At 50.2% G+C, this 14,948-nt stretch overlaps 1 protein-coding gene across 2 annotated transcripts in view; it reads right to left on the bottom strand.

Moving 5' to 3' along the window:
* Positions 1-14,948, bottom strand: part of MAPK15 (mitogen-activated protein kinase 15) — a 31,560-nt gene that overhangs the window by 3,108 nt on the left and 13,504 nt on the right. Inside the window, exons 6-13 of one of the 2 annotated variants that reach the window (XM_061607306.1) lie at positions 14,196-14,359; positions 12,632-12,771; positions 10,557-10,614; positions 10,273-10,410; positions 6,500-6,605; positions 5,065-5,308; positions 3,559-3,713; positions 658-798 (exon numbers count right to left, since the gene is read on the bottom strand). In XM_061607306.1, coding sequence (XP_061463290.1) covers positions 658-798; positions 3,559-3,713; positions 5,065-5,308; positions 6,500-6,605; positions 10,273-10,410; positions 10,557-10,614; positions 12,632-12,771; positions 14,196-14,359 — 1,146 coding nt within the window. The remainder of the gene's footprint in view (positions 1-657; positions 799-3,558; positions 3,714-5,064; positions 5,309-6,499; positions 6,606-10,272; positions 10,411-10,556; positions 10,615-12,631; positions 12,772-14,195; positions 14,360-14,948) is intronic. The other variant, XM_061607307.1, reaches the window with a different exon arrangement.

Here is a 14,948-nt window from a genome sequence, read left to right as displayed (position 1 = left end):
CTGCATAAGGAAAAGGTGAACTGTCATGGCACTGGGGACTGGTGAAGGCACAGAAACAATAGACTGCCCCTGACTCAAGTTGAAAAATGAAGGGCTGGGGCACTCCACAGGAGGGAGAAAGGGGCAGTGTTTCCCCAACACACCCTTTGGGGCAAGGTGAAAGATTGGGGCTGGGAGGCTGTGGCCAGGACTTTGCCCCAGTGCCTCCTGGCCATTCTTGGACAAGAGCGCCAGTGCTAGCCAGCTAGCTGTATGTTAAAAGCTGTACGATCCTCAGCCAGACCACTGTCACAGTCCCAGGGCCGCAGACTTCTCAAATCAGCTGCTCCATGTTTCCTTTCTTCAGGAACAAGCTGCACTCCCTCCTCTGGCTTCCTGTCAGACCAGAGAAGCCCCCTGTTCATCACAACCCAGCCCACCTCTCCCCACTGGTTCCTTGATCCTCCCTCCAGAGGCAGCCTCTCCTTTCAGACCTCTCCCTCCACTGCCTTTCCATGAGCCCCTCAGTCTTGCAGGCTTTTGTGGCCCCACCCATATCCACCTGCAGTCTACCCTGACTGATTACTGGGTGGACTACTCGAGAGCAAGCAGCCGGTCTAACAGCTCCTTCTCCACAAGGACACCAAGCCAGGAAAGAAAGAGGGCTGTTTCACTCACAGGGCCGGCTGCAGACTTGCTGGGGCGTCGCTCCTTCCTCATCAGATGGTGGTTAAGAGCTGCCTCCTGGGCTTGACCCAACAGCGAAAGGGGCCTCGAGAAGGACATCGCTTGACTTCGCCCCTCTGGGTCTTTAGGCACCTGTTGAAGTAGAGCACAGCTGATTCTGAACCTCACCTGGCTCAGGAACGGGGAAGGGAGAGAGAGGGAGCAGGGGGTAGCAAAGGAAAAGCAGCTGCGGCAGCTGAAAGAAGACTCTCTTCCCAAATAGAAGGATCAAGTTGGCCCCTGCATCAACAGGCTCTCCTGGACAGAACCAGAGAACAATATGGCCATAATCGGCAGCCCGATTGTTTGCCAAAAGAGCCTTCCTAGACAATTATGGAATTTCGGTTCAGAGATGCTTTACAAATATAGCGAAGCCTCTCCCCCTGTTTATTAGGAATGTCTCTTCAAACAACTCCTCGATTATAGAAAAGAAGAATTCTTCTCGGAGGTCAGAAAATGTCTCCTCGTGTAATAAAATCTCTACAATAAGTAAAAAGCAATTGTCAAATATAAATCAAACTTTATCTAAAAATCCTCCTAAGTCTTCTCTGTCAAAGGAACCAAAGAAACCTGCTGCCCCTATATCGCCTTTATCGTCGAGGCAACTTGAATTTGCAAGTCCAAACTCTATAAATTCCATCGGCTCTAACTTCCTCACTATTGATGCAACTACTTTCCACTCTTCAAACTCTTCTATTGAAGCCTCAGCTCATTCCCTTGAGTCGGCAAATAGCAACTCAATTCAGGAAGAGTTTTTCGATTTTACATGTGAGGGGGAGGAAGAACTGATAAATAGTTTCCCCTCCTTCGAGGATGCTGAACAGACTGAGGTAATTAATAAGCTACAACATTTGTTAAACAAATTAAGGGCCAGAAGAACTGGTTCTAGTTATCTGGAGCCTTATGAACTGGGATCGCCGCCTAAAATACAATCAATAAGTCTGAAGAACTCTGTGAGCAACATGCTTCCGAGATACTCAAATGTTTGCAGACCAAATTCATCTTGGGATACTTTAATTCAAACGGATGCCGATGAAAACTGACAATCTTCTTCTTCTCCTCATAGTAATCTAGTATCACTTAAGCTTTTTGAGACCACACCAGAAGGCTGATCCATGTTACTCTTCTTCAGATCTGCTTATCTCTATTGTATGTGATCCATTCAGCTTTTAAGGCTGAACTTTCCTGCTGCATGGATGACCCCTGCCACTTGGTCCGAGAGTCCCAACTCTTCCTCATCTCCAGATCTAGTCAGGTTCTGGGCTTCATTACTGTACATAACAGGGGCTCCAAGTTATCCTTTGATCAGAAATCTTCCCACTGAGGCATGCCATTATTCTTACCTCTATATAATTTTATTATTTCACTCAAAAAGATCATAGCCACAGCCACAGTGTGGTGAGTACAGGCTTTCCAGAGCAAGCACATAAATACTGCTTGTCATTGGCAATTTCTAAATCTCTCAAAGTAAGCAAGATCATCATAGCCAATGAAATCCTGCCTATAGTATTATTGCTAATTTCTAAAATAAGCATTTTCCATGAACATACATGAAAGATATGGGTTCACATGCATGTATGTGCTACAGATACACTAACAGATCTGGTAAGAGACATGTCTCAAATTTCATTCTAAGTTTTTTGTGAAACTTGCCCCGTACACCGCAAATGTTTATTTGATGACTCTTATGCAGCACAACGAATCTGCCTTAAGATCTTCTAGGATAAGCATTTCTATATTTTCATTTTATGTATATATGTAAGATAATACTGTCGTTTTACTTCCCCTTTGTATTTTATGCTTATAACAAGACGGGTCAATGACCGTAAAATAAACTGATTTGATTTGATATGGCCATAATCTCTACAACCACCACGTAAGGTAGAATAGCTTTATCACCCCACATATTGCAGGTGTGACTGTGGGATGAGGGGGAAGTGCATAGGTGGTATTCCAAGGAGGGCTTCCTGCTTTCCAGCTCAGCCCCTGAGCCATCTGAGCCCACTTTCCAGCTCCCCTGATCAGGGAGATCTGGTCTACCCATGGCAGCGGTGGAGAGCCTCCAAGCCAATCATGCCCCACCCAAGGACATTTTCCTCAAACCACCCTAATATGCCCCCAGCTGACATCACTAGCAAGGGCGGGTGTTTGAAGGTATGCTCCAATCAGACGATCAACTAATGGGCCAATCAGAGCATGCCTTCAGTCCCATCCACCCTTCTCCATCAGACGGCAGAGGAGGCCTCTGAAGGTTCACTCCCATCCTCTATCAGTTGATCAGGCAGACTGGAGAGTGCCTTCAGTCCCTTCACGTGTTTGAAAGCCCCGCAGTTCATTTTGAAGTCCTGAAAATTGGGGTTTCAAAGGGAACCACTGCCTGACGTCACTATGATGTCAGGTGATTTGACAGGTGAGTGGCCCCACCCGTCAACTTTGGCCTGCCAGAGGTTGGGGAGATGAAGATCTGGCCCTCCAGACAGAAGAGGTTCCCCACCCCGACCAACATGGGAATGGTGGGTTGTCCTTGATCCTGAGGTCACGCTGGCAAGGTCTGCAATTCAGGGAAGAGATTTTTAAAGACAAAACCCCAAACCACAGATGGATGCAGCTGCAAATCTTCAGAGAAGCAAGTTCCTATTCCTTAGCTGCTAACAAGCAGTGTGTACAAGAGCCAACAGTATGTTTACTTCAGCCTAGCCAGCGCTGGCGGGTGGTGGTGAGGGAAACTGGCAGGCTGGCTTTTTCCGAACCAGCTGAAGTGTCAGCATCACTGGAGAGCAGCTCTAGGAAAACTATGCAGCCAGCCAGTCTCCTGCTCTGCGCTACATGCGTGCAAAAGACCAAATTACTCACCCCATGGAGATTCTGCAAGCCTGCTGCAGGGGACAGAGTGTTCACTGGCACACAGAATGTCTGTTTCCCCACTCTCTGGCTGAGGGGGGCAGCCTGCTGCAGAAGAAGCACTGCAGAGTGATTCCTTGCCACGTTGCCAGGAACCGGGCTATCTGCTGAAATGAAAAACCATCAAGACGAGAGAGGCAGGAAAGCCTTAGAAAGAGGCCGTGGGAGGAAAAAGTCACAGAAGGTGATGAGCATTCCAGGTAGACTGGAAGGGGCCAGTGCACCTAAGGAGAAGTTTCCCCTTCAGCTATCCATCTGATGCCAGTGAGGCCATTGTGGTCAAGGATATAAAGGAAGAAGGTGGCCCCAAAGCCACCTACTCTGGAGGTCTGAGCAAAGGGCCTTCCAGGGTTGCCAGATGCGTAACTATTTTGATTAGGATGACAAGGTGGACAGCTAGAGCCCCAAGACTCCAATTTAAATCCTGCCTTTCACATCAGATCAGGCAGACTGGAAAACCAAGTCAATGAATGAATTTGGGCTTATTTATACTCTTCCAGTTCCTCAGACTACTTGGCTCAACTAGCTGTGAGAGGACATCCAAGAGTGGTCTGCCCAGGCCACTGCCCCATTCTAGAGGAACTCGGTATATAGTGAAGTTCAAATCCTCTAAGATTTGGAGCTCAAAGGGCCAGTATCGTTCAGACTAAGCTTCCTTGCAGGGATGGTGGGAAGCTGCTCTGATCTCTTGGAGGGAAGAGGAACATGAAGCAACTATGACAGGTGGCATGCATTTATCCCTCTGTCAGCCCATCCGTACGCTAGATGGACTTACAGATGGCGCACATCTCCATCTGCCTGGGAAGCAGACATGGCAGCAAGAATATCCAGCACAACATTCCCTGGGGCTGGAAGTCATTCCTGCCTTCAAACGCCAACAGGGTGAAGGGGAGTCGCTGACACTGTGCCAGCAGATGGCCCTTCTGTCCTCTACCCTTTTGCATGAGGCCTCCTCCCATGGCCCTCCTCTGCTCCCTGCTCTGCCTACTTCTGCAGGGCATTTCTTGCCCTGCAAGGCACTTGGCAGGACTCGCAAATCAATCCCGCCCACTCAGCAGCCTTGGACTCCTTGCAGCCCTGTGGCACCTCTTGGGTATACTCCCCTGCGCCCTGCCCCGCAAATACTTCCAAGGATGATGCTGGGGGCTTTCCAAGCACAACCTTGTGATGGAGGAAGTCCAAAACTGGGGACTGCAGAAGTCCTCTGGGTCACACAGGCCTCTGACTCCGTGTGCCTCAGCGCTCTGCAATGGGCATGGCAGCGTTACAAGCCAGAGGAAATGAACAGAGGTGCTCTGGGCCTCTTTGTTTCCCCCACCCCACTCCAATGAGTTTTCCCCCTCCGGTGCCCTCCTATGCACCCCAGCCAAAGGACCCGCATGCGGAAGGGGGGGGTGGCACACACTGTAGCCAGCTGTGTGGGTGATGGGACTGGACTGCAGAGGGTGGAACTGGTACCTGCTGGCATTGGACAGAGGGTTCTGGTCTCATTTGCTCTCCGCTGAGAGGCTTCACCAGGTACCATGGCTCCTGGCAGCTGGGGGGAGCCGTTTAGTGGGAGGGGCTGTGGCACTCCCCGCACCTCAGAGTGAGGCTTCAGAGGGGGGCTGGGCTGGAGAGTCTCTCTCTGGAGCTGTGGCCGCCACCGCTGCTGCTGCTGCTGCTTCTGATGGTGGTTACTGGCCTTTCTCTCCAAGATCATCTGCAAGCAAGGAGGGCAAGAAGGTCTGGTCAGATTTCAAACTGCAAGAGGAGCGAAGATGAGGAGCTTTGTGGGGTGGGGAAAGAGACGTGTCTGCAATGGAGAGATTTAAGCAAAAGATGGACAACCATTTGTAAGGGATGCTATGATTACAGAACCTGCACTGTAGATCCTGCACCGAGCAGGGGGGGTTGACTACATGGCCTCCAAGGTCCCTGTGATTCTGGCGGAAGAGCCAAGTGGCAGGAAGAGCCATTTCAAGGGTTAAGCAGGGGCAAGGAAAGGATATCACAGTGCACTGCTGCAAGTCTCACCTCAGCCACAAAGGCCTCCAGAACTGACAGGAAGAAGACAGGTAGCCGAGTCAGACTAGTCCATCTAGCTCAGGGTTGCCTACGCTGACTGGCAGCAGTGGTGCTCCAGGGTCTGGGGGGGGGGGCTTTCCCAGCTGCCTGGAGATGCTGCCAGTGGGGATTCAACCTGCGACCTTCTGTCTGCAGCACAGGCGCCCCACAGCTGAGCTGCGTACAGCCCTCCAGGCAAGTCACACACTCACATTCACACTCTCTCACTCTCTCTCAAGGAAGGGGAAGACAACAGTTAAGACTAGGCGTGAGACAACATCACAGGCAGGGCCAAGAACGCCTTCTACAAACTCCACTTGAGAAGAAGGCTGCAGCCCTTTCTCACAGACCCAGCCGTGCTGGCCAAAGTAACATCTGGCAACGCAGACAGTTTTGAGGTTTCAGCTGGTGGAAAATGCCCACAGGTGTGGCCCTCAGAAGCACAATACACCAGTGCCTGGCCAGCTCCCTATTGCCTCTTGAGCTGCAGGGCTGACCCACACAGCCCCAAATGGCTTCTGCTCAGCATACCTCAGAGACCGTTTCTACTCCTACCAGGACTGAGGACCCAGATAGACCCACAAGGGATACCTAGACAGGCATTCCCAGAAGCTGCCCCATAACCCTTGGAATTATATTCTCCTGCAGACCCAGCAGAGGCTGTACATTTAGTGAAAGCAGTTCAAGAAGTTTGCAGAATCCCCAGCCACCAAAGGCAACACATTTATTATCCCCTCCAAGTCCCTTGATGGGGGGGGGCACCCTAAGTCCAGAAAGCCACAGTGGACACAGCCCAGGTAAAGGGCCTCCTTAGCCAATTCAGTCTTAGCGGAGAGGGAGGACTTACCTCGTAGAGCTTATTGCGATACTCGGCCACAGAGAGCTGCACATCATCATCCAGGGGAAGGATCACACTGTAGTCAAGAGCTGGCTCTTTTGCGGGGCAGTGGAATCTGCCAAGAGAACGTCTGGTGATGCAAGATCCCTCGGCACGAAGCCCCAAGAGGTATGTGCAGTGGCCAGGCACCATGAGCTTCCCAGTTGGGATAAGGGAGGCTCAAGCACTACGCCTCGCCCAGGAAAGTCTGCCTGGCCTCTCAAGAGATGGACAAACTCCGCCGTTGCCGCCGCCAGGTCCTCATCAAGTTGGAAGAGGAGGAGGAGGAGGAGATCGGCGGCAGATTTATGCTACAACCGCCGTGGAACTGGCTTTAATCCCAGTGGGCTTACTCTGTGCGGAGCAGCGTCGCCTCCCTTTAGCTGGAAGCTTTTTAAAAGAACTTTGCGGTGCTGCTATTCAATCCCGCCACTCTTTGGGAAGTCAGTTTAACGGAGGCGAAGGCTGATATCGGGGCATGTGCTGCTCACAGGGGGGTGGGGGGGAAGGGGTGGGGGGCCAATGTATATCGAGGCTGAGCGGCAGACGCTGGTGGGGAGCTAGGGGCAGGTCATGTCAGGTAAGAGGAACCAGAGAGAGATGCGTAATATCTGTCCCTCATTCCAGACCTGCCCGGAACCAACAGATGGCTGGGGGATGCTTGACTCCATACTCCGACCTTCGAGTGCTGCTGTGTAATGCCAGGTCTGTTGCCCAAAAAACATCCATCATTCATGATATATTAGATGAGGGCGCAGACCTGGCATGTATTACAGAAACCTGGCTGGATGCAGCTTCTGCTCCTACTCTGGCTGCCATGTGCCCAGCTGGGTTTTCGTATGCACAGCAGCCGAGGGTTGGGAGTCGGGGAGGGGGAGTGGCAGTTATTTATCGAAGGTCCTTGGTTCTCACCAGACCCCCACTCTATGAGACCAAGGTGGCAGATTGCATGTACTGGAGGTTGGGACCAAAGGGCAGTCTAGGGATTCTACTTGTGTACCGTCCACCCCGCTGCATGACGGAATCCCTGGCCGAGGTGCTGGGGGTGGTCTCGGATGTACGGGTGCAGTCCCCGAACCTTTTGGTATTGGGGGACTTCAACGTGCATTCGGAGGCCAGTCTCACTGGAACACCTCGGGACTTCTTGGAAACCATGGCTTCCTGGGAGCTGCACCTTATTACAATGGGTCCCACCCATGTAGCCGGGCATGCACTCGACCTTGTGTTTGTCTCGGGAGAGGAGGGGAGTGGTCTGAAAATTGGGGATACATCCATCACCCCCTTGTCATGGTCAGATCACTACCTGGTGAGGATGGACCTTTCACTGCCGCAAACCCTCTGTGGGGTTGGAGGACCCATTAAGATGGTCCGCCCCAGGCGGTTGATGGAACCTGATGGATTCCTGAATGCGCTTGGGGATACATTGGAGCAAGCACACGGCCACTCGGCTGAAGCCCTGGTGGGGGGCTGGAATGCCGCAATCACCGGGGCATTAAACTGAGTGGCTCCAAAACGCCCTCTCCCCCTGAATAGAACTCAGACGGCGCCGTGGTTTACCCCACGGTTACGTATTCTGAGGCGGGAGGTGAGACGGCTGGAGCGCCGGTGGCGGAAGTCTCGCTCTGAGGACGATCGAACACTGGTTAGAGCTGCTGCTGCAGCCTATCATGTGGCAATAAGGGCAACAAAAAAGGATTTTTATGCTGCCTCTATTGCATCTGCAGAGTGCTGTCCCAGGAGACTATTCCAAGTGGTCCGGAGCCTGGTCGGTCCAATTGCTCCGGAACCAATGGAACATGATAAGGTCTCCTGTGACGAGTTTGCTAAACACTTTGCGGATAAAATCGATCGTATTAAAAGCGAGATTCCGTACACTGTGGATACAGAGAGTGAGCCAGAGGTGAACAGTGTTGCTTCGGTGGCGTGGGATTGGTTCCAGCTTCTTCCTTCTGATGAAGTGGACAAGGTGCTTTCAACTCTAAGGCCGACCACCTGCTTACTTGATCCTTGCCCTTCGTGGCTCATTATGAGCTGCAAAGATAGACTGGGAGAGAGGATCAAGCTGATGATAAATGCATCGCTTGAAGAGGGAATAATGCCATCAGTGCTCAAGGAAGCGATAATAAAACCAATTTTAAAAAAGTCCTCCTTGAACCCTCAAGATCTGAACAACTTCAGCCCAGTCTCAAATGTGCCATTCTTAGGCAAGGCAGTTGAGCGGGTGGTGGCTAAACAGTTGCAAGCACACTTGGAAGAAGCAGATTATCTGGATCCATTTCAGTCGGGCTTCAGACCGGGACATGGGACTGAAACAGCCTTGGTAGATGATATGAGAAGGGTGTGGGATAGAGGCGAAGGCACCTTCCTTGTCCTCCTCGATCTCTGAGCGGCTTTTGATACCGTCAACCACACTATCCTCTTGGATTGCCTGCAGAGGTTAGGTATTGGGGGCACTGTATTGCAGTGGTTCCATTCCTTCCTCTCTGGGAGATACCAAAGAGTAGCGTTGGAGGAAGAGGTTTCAGATCCCTGGCCCCTCACTTGTGGGGTGCCACAGGGTTCCATCCTTTCTCCAATGCTCTTTAACATCTATATAAAGCTACTGGGAGCAATCATCAGGAGATTTGGGCTGCAATGTCATCAGTATGCGGATGACACGCAGCTCTATCTCTCATTTAAATCTTCACCAAGGTTGGCTGTGGAAACCCTGTCCAAGTGTCTGGAGTCGGTGAGTGGCTGGATGGGAAGGAATAAGTTGAAGCTGAATCCTGACAAAACCAAGGTGCTGTTTGTGGGAGACAAGGGAAGGCCGGGAGATATAGACCTGGTGCTTAACGGGGTATGATTGCCCTTGAAAGACCAGGTCCGTAGCCTGGGGGTCATTCTTGACTCCCAGCTGTCTATGGAGGCTCAAGTTTCAGCTGTGAGCCGAGCAGCTCTGTATCAACTCCATTTGATACGGAGGCTACGCCCCTACCTTCCCAATCATCTGCTCCCACCGGTGGTACATGCCCTGATCACCACTCGCCTAGACTACTGTAATGCGCTCTACGTGGGGTTACCCTTGAAAACGGTTCGGAAATTACAGCTGGTACAGAATGCAGCGGCGCATCTGATTGCAGGCAGCCGCTGTAGAGATCACATCACTCCTGTGCTGAAGGAGTTGCATTGGTTACCGGTTGTGTACCGAACCCAATTCAAGGTGTTGGTTTTAACCTTTAAAACCCTATATGGTTGTGGCCCAGCCTATCTGAAGGAGCGCCTCCAGCATCGACAGGGATGCCGCTCAACAAGATCAACCTCAGAGGGCCTTCTCTGGATCCCACCAGTCAAAATAGCTAGGCTGGTGAGGACTCGAGAGAGGGCCTTCTCAATAGTGGCCCCCACCCTCTGGAACTCTCTCCCAGGTGATATACGCCATGCCCTGTCTATAATGAGCTTCCGCAGGACCCTGAATACTTGGCTTTTTAGGCAGGCATTTGAGCTGGGCTAGTTTTTTACTGTTTTTAAATTTTAATTGTTTTATATACTGTTTTATCTTGTACGTCGCCCAGAGTGGCTGGACAACCAGCCAGATGGGCGACTAACAAATTTAATAATAAATAAATAAATAAATAAATAAATAAATAAATAAATAAAAATTTGCAGCACAGGCTGAGAGATGCATCCCGACACACTCAGAGCCAGCACCAGCTGTGCCTGGCAGGTGAGGAGAGAAGCATCTCCGGCCTGAAGGCTCTCACCTTCGCACGTAGGGATGCTCCAGTGCCTCTTCTGCTGTCAGCCGCTTCTCAGGGTTAAACACCAAGAGCTGTTTCAAAAGGTCCAAGGCCTGTGGTGGGGTGGAGGTGGGCAAAAGGTCCTCAAAAGTCACCTGGGGCCTGCAGTCGGAGAAAAGACATGCTGCAGTTTCAGTCAGCATGCTACCTACAGACAGCCCTACCCAACACCCAGAAGTGGTATCTTTGAAGGGACTGTGGCCAGCTGGTTGCTTCAGCCCACCAGAACAAGAGGCCTGGACACTTACTGGCAGCTCATGCGGTTGATGATGGAGGCTCTGTAATCCGAGTGGAAGGCTGCCAGATCTGCAACAGGAAGAGAGATTGTCAATGCCATCAGTTGCCATCTCTGAGAGAGAGAGAGAATGACTATCCACAAAGACTAACTTGCTCTCCCTGGAACTGAAGAACCCAAAATGCTTGCAGAAAATGCTGGCACTAAGTAGTAAAAATCTAACGGTCAACTGAGTCCCCTTTCTGCATAAACAGCCACCTGCATTTCCATATTTTACAGGTGAAGTAGGACACTGACCCCATGGGCTGTGTGTTAAAATTCCCTCAGTGCAATGTTATCATTGCACTGACATTCACGAGTCACCTACTGCTGTCCAGTTAAGTGGCCCATTTTGACCTTCATTTCCAGGTCAAGGTTTACCAGGACAGGCTTGGAAAAGTGATGATACCACTTATTTATTTGAAACATCTGCATGCTGCCTTTGATCAGAGATCCCAAGGTGTTGCACAAAAATCAAATCAGGTAGAACAATAAATATATTCAAAACCACGAAGGGATAAAATAACTATTAAAAGGGAGAGCAAGTTAAAATGACAATGTCAAAAAGCAAAGTGTGTGTCTGTTCGCACATTTCAACCTCCCAGGACTGTCTGCAACTGACCTTAAGACAGCCATAAATGGCACAAAGGAACTTCAAAGGGAGACTCCAATGTGAAACTGCTGAATTGTAATTTATCAAGACATTCAGTGCTATCATCTGGTGGCCTCAATTGGGACAAAATGAATTTTTATCACACTACATGTATTATTTGGCTCACCAATGCCAGACTGTCTGTTACCAACAACTGTTTCTGTGATTGGCCACTGTTAATAATGTAATTATCATAATCATCTGTACTTTTCTGCATTTCAGTTCCTCTGACCTCACTCTGTATGCATGGTGTTTGTGTGAGTAGATAACTAGATCTATACACTCATACCTGCAACTCACTCAAACACTTTGAACATCTGACGAGGCGCACTGCAGTCTACAGCCAATTATGCCTAAATAAAACACGTTAGTCTTTAAGGGGTGGAAATGGTGGAGCCTCGGAAGCTTTCTCAGGTGAGGGAAGGCCTACTGCTTGTGCGCTGAGCACTTGGCTATGCATGCAGAAGGGCCCAGGTTTAGTCCTCATCACCTCAGCCATCACAGGACTAGGAAGACTCTTTGCGGTCTGTGCCCTGAAGAGCCACTGGCAGACAGAGGAGACAACACAGGCTTTGACTTGCTATAAAGCAGCTTCATCTGTTCAGCCAGTTGTGATTCCAGTAACTTTGAAAAAAAGCAAACTTCACAGTTGATGGAACTCTGTTCCTTATTCCAGCTTCCCTCCCAACAGTTCATCCAGTCGAGACATTGTGGATTCCCCGTCCTGTTCGAGGCACCAGCCTGGCTCTTAGGAACATAAGAAGAGCCCAGGAGCTGGATGAGGCCAAAGGGGGCCCAGCACCTCAGCATGCTATTCCCACAGAGGGCAGCCACATGCCTTCATGAGCAGCCGGCAAGAAGGAAGTCGCGCAACAGCACTTGCCATGCATTGCTTCCCAGCAACTGCCATCCAGAGGCACTGCCTCCAACTGTGGAGACAGAACAGAGGCATCATGGCTAGCCTCAGTCTCCCCTGCATGAATTTCCCTAATCCTCTTTCAAAGCCATCCAGGTTGGGGCCATCACTGCCTCTGGTGGGAGTGAAGAAGTCCTTTCTTTTGTCTGTCCTGAATCTTCCAACATGCAACTTCAATGGATATCCACGAGTTCCAGAGTTATGTGAGAGGGAGAAAACCTTTTCTCTGTCCACTTTCTCCATGCCATGCATAACTTCTTTATGCACGGCTATTGGGTGCCCTTGTAAGTGTCCTCCTAAGAGAACTGTGACCATGAAGGAGGCCTTGTTTTCCACGGGGCTGGTTCAAAAGCAAAGGGTTCAGGAAAAGAGAGCTGGGGGCAGCCCTCTGCCACTCTCTCCCGTGCTCACAGAACCCTGCAAGGCTCCGCCTCCCAGCTCCCCTCCCCCTCGTTGTAGCCCCTCTGCAAAGCCTTCTCACCTTCTAGAGACGGTGCAGGAATGACACGCAGGATCTGCTCTAGTTGGTTGACGGTGGACGTGCCTGGGAATAATGGTTTCCCTAGAAGCATCTCCCCCAAGATGCACCCAACGCTCCACATGTCCACGCCCTTTGTGTAGCTGGGAGGGAGGGAGAGAGGGAGGGAGGACATTACACACTGTGGAGCTGCTGGCATCTCTCGTGAAGAAACCCAGACTTTGAGTCCAGACGACTGCATTTAATTCTCCTTTGTTCTTCTTGCCTTTTTGTTCCGCTATAGGAAACCCTTTCGCATCACTTTCCCCCAAATTCACCCCATATCCCAGCTATGATGCATCTCTTCGGTTTTAAAAAGATGCCATAAAATACCATTTAAAAAAAAGAACAGTGGGGTTTGTAGCATGGCAATCAAGCGTGCTCATTTCAGGCTCCTGACAAATAAGAGATGCTGTGGACCTGGATCCAAATCTCTTGCTCACCCCCAGGGCCGCCACCCTCCCCTCGCCAGGCACACTGTCCGGGCTGTGGGCTTGGAATGGGAGCGGTTGTGACACCCCAGTGAGGAATGTGAGTGTTTGTTTTTGCAGACCATCCTTCATCAGTGTGAAGCACAAAATACCATAAAGCATATAAAATCAAAAGCAATAAAAGAGTTCAACAATTAAAACAGCTCAGCAGCACTTTATATAAAACATTCAGCCTCCAGCCCTCACCCCAACGCCTGTGCAGAGAGACATCTATGTTCAATTGCCATCTGAGAGCCATCTATGGGGGGGGGGATTGTCGTTATTTCCACGGGGGAAGGGAGTTCCTCTGGCCAGGGCTCTGCCATGGAGAAAGATTTCTACGTCAGACCATGCCCACTGATGGGGCTGAGAACAGCCTCCAACCCACCCCTGGACTGCAAGGCCTGACTAGGCAAACATGGGAGGAGCAGGAGAAGGAGGAAGAGACCTTTTAAATATTTGAGTCCCTAAATCATTTAAGGATTTATACACTGTTACCACCTTGAATTGGGCCCAATAGCAAATAGGCGGCCACTGTAGGTCCCAAAGGACAGCTGCAATGCTTTTGCCTTGCTATAGCCAGTCAGTAACCTAGATGGCAGCACTCTGCACTAGCTGCAGCTTCCAGGCTGTCTTCAAGCATGGGGCACACTACATACAGTACATTAAATAGTCTGTTTTAGAGTTCAGCAGAGCTATGGGCTACAGTGACTAAGGTATTCTGATCCAGGAAGGGACAAAGGTATCAAAACCGGCCACCTGGGCTTCAAACAATAAGACTGAATCAAGGAGTGCCCCCAAATTACACACCTGCTCCTTTGGGGGGAGTGCAACTCCATCAACAGGCTTATTCTCCAACTTCCTGCCATGGAACCGCCCACCAACACTGCCTTGTCTTGCTGGGATTCAGCTTCTGTTTATCTGTCCCTTATTCAACCAGCCATTATTGCCTCCAGCACCTACACAGCTGGACAGATAGGAAAGGCTGAGAAGAGCAGCCAGTGAGTCAAGCTCCTCAGCCTCTCCACTTCCAAGACTCATGGAGTTGACTTCCTTACCTGTGAGAGGAAAGCAGGATCTCAGGAGCCCGATACCAGCGAGTAGCAACGTACTCTGTAAGGGGAGGGTTGCCTTGGTCCTTGTGGATCTGGCAGAGGGAACGGGCCAGTCCAAAGTCACACAGCTTGACAAAGCAGTCTGCGTCCAGCAGGATGTTGGAAGGCTGCATGTGGAGAAGATATTGAGAGAGAGAGAGAGAGAGAGAGAGAGAGAGAGAGAGAGAGAGCAGGCACCATCGTCATGCCCGTGTGATGTAGTGGCAAGACTGCTGGACTACAACCAGGGAGACCCAAGCTCAAATAACCCACTCAGTCATGAAGCGCACTGGGTGACTTAGGGCCAATCTTTCTCTCTTAGACCAAACTACTCTCAGGGGTGTCGTAAAGATAAGCAGAGAGAGGAAGAACCAAGCGTGCAATTTCTTTCTTTCTTTCTTATTTAATTTGTATCCTGCCCTTCCTCCCAGCAGGAGCCCAGGGCGGCAAACAAAGCACTACAAACACTTTAAAACATCATAAAAACAGATCTTATAATACATTAAGACAAAACAGCGTTAAAAACATTTTAAAAAACTTGTAAAAAGTGTTAAAAACATTATTAAAAAACATATTAAGCAATTCTAACACAGATGCAGACTGGGATAAGGTCTCAACCTAAAAGCCTTGTTGAAAGAGGAAAGTCTTCAAAAGGCGCCGAAAAGACAGCAGAGATGGCACCTGCCTAATATTCAAAGGGAGGGAATTTCACAGGGT

This window comes from Rhineura floridana, chromosome 1 (assembly GCF_030035675.1).
Source record: "Rhineura floridana isolate rRhiFlo1 chromosome 1, rRhiFlo1.hap2, whole genome shotgun sequence".
NCBI lineage: Eukaryota > Metazoa > Chordata > Lepidosauria > Squamata > Rhineuridae > Rhineura > Rhineura floridana.
The sequence above is the reverse complement of the archived record's forward strand: the minus strand, read 5'-3'. Positions and strand labels throughout refer to the sequence as shown.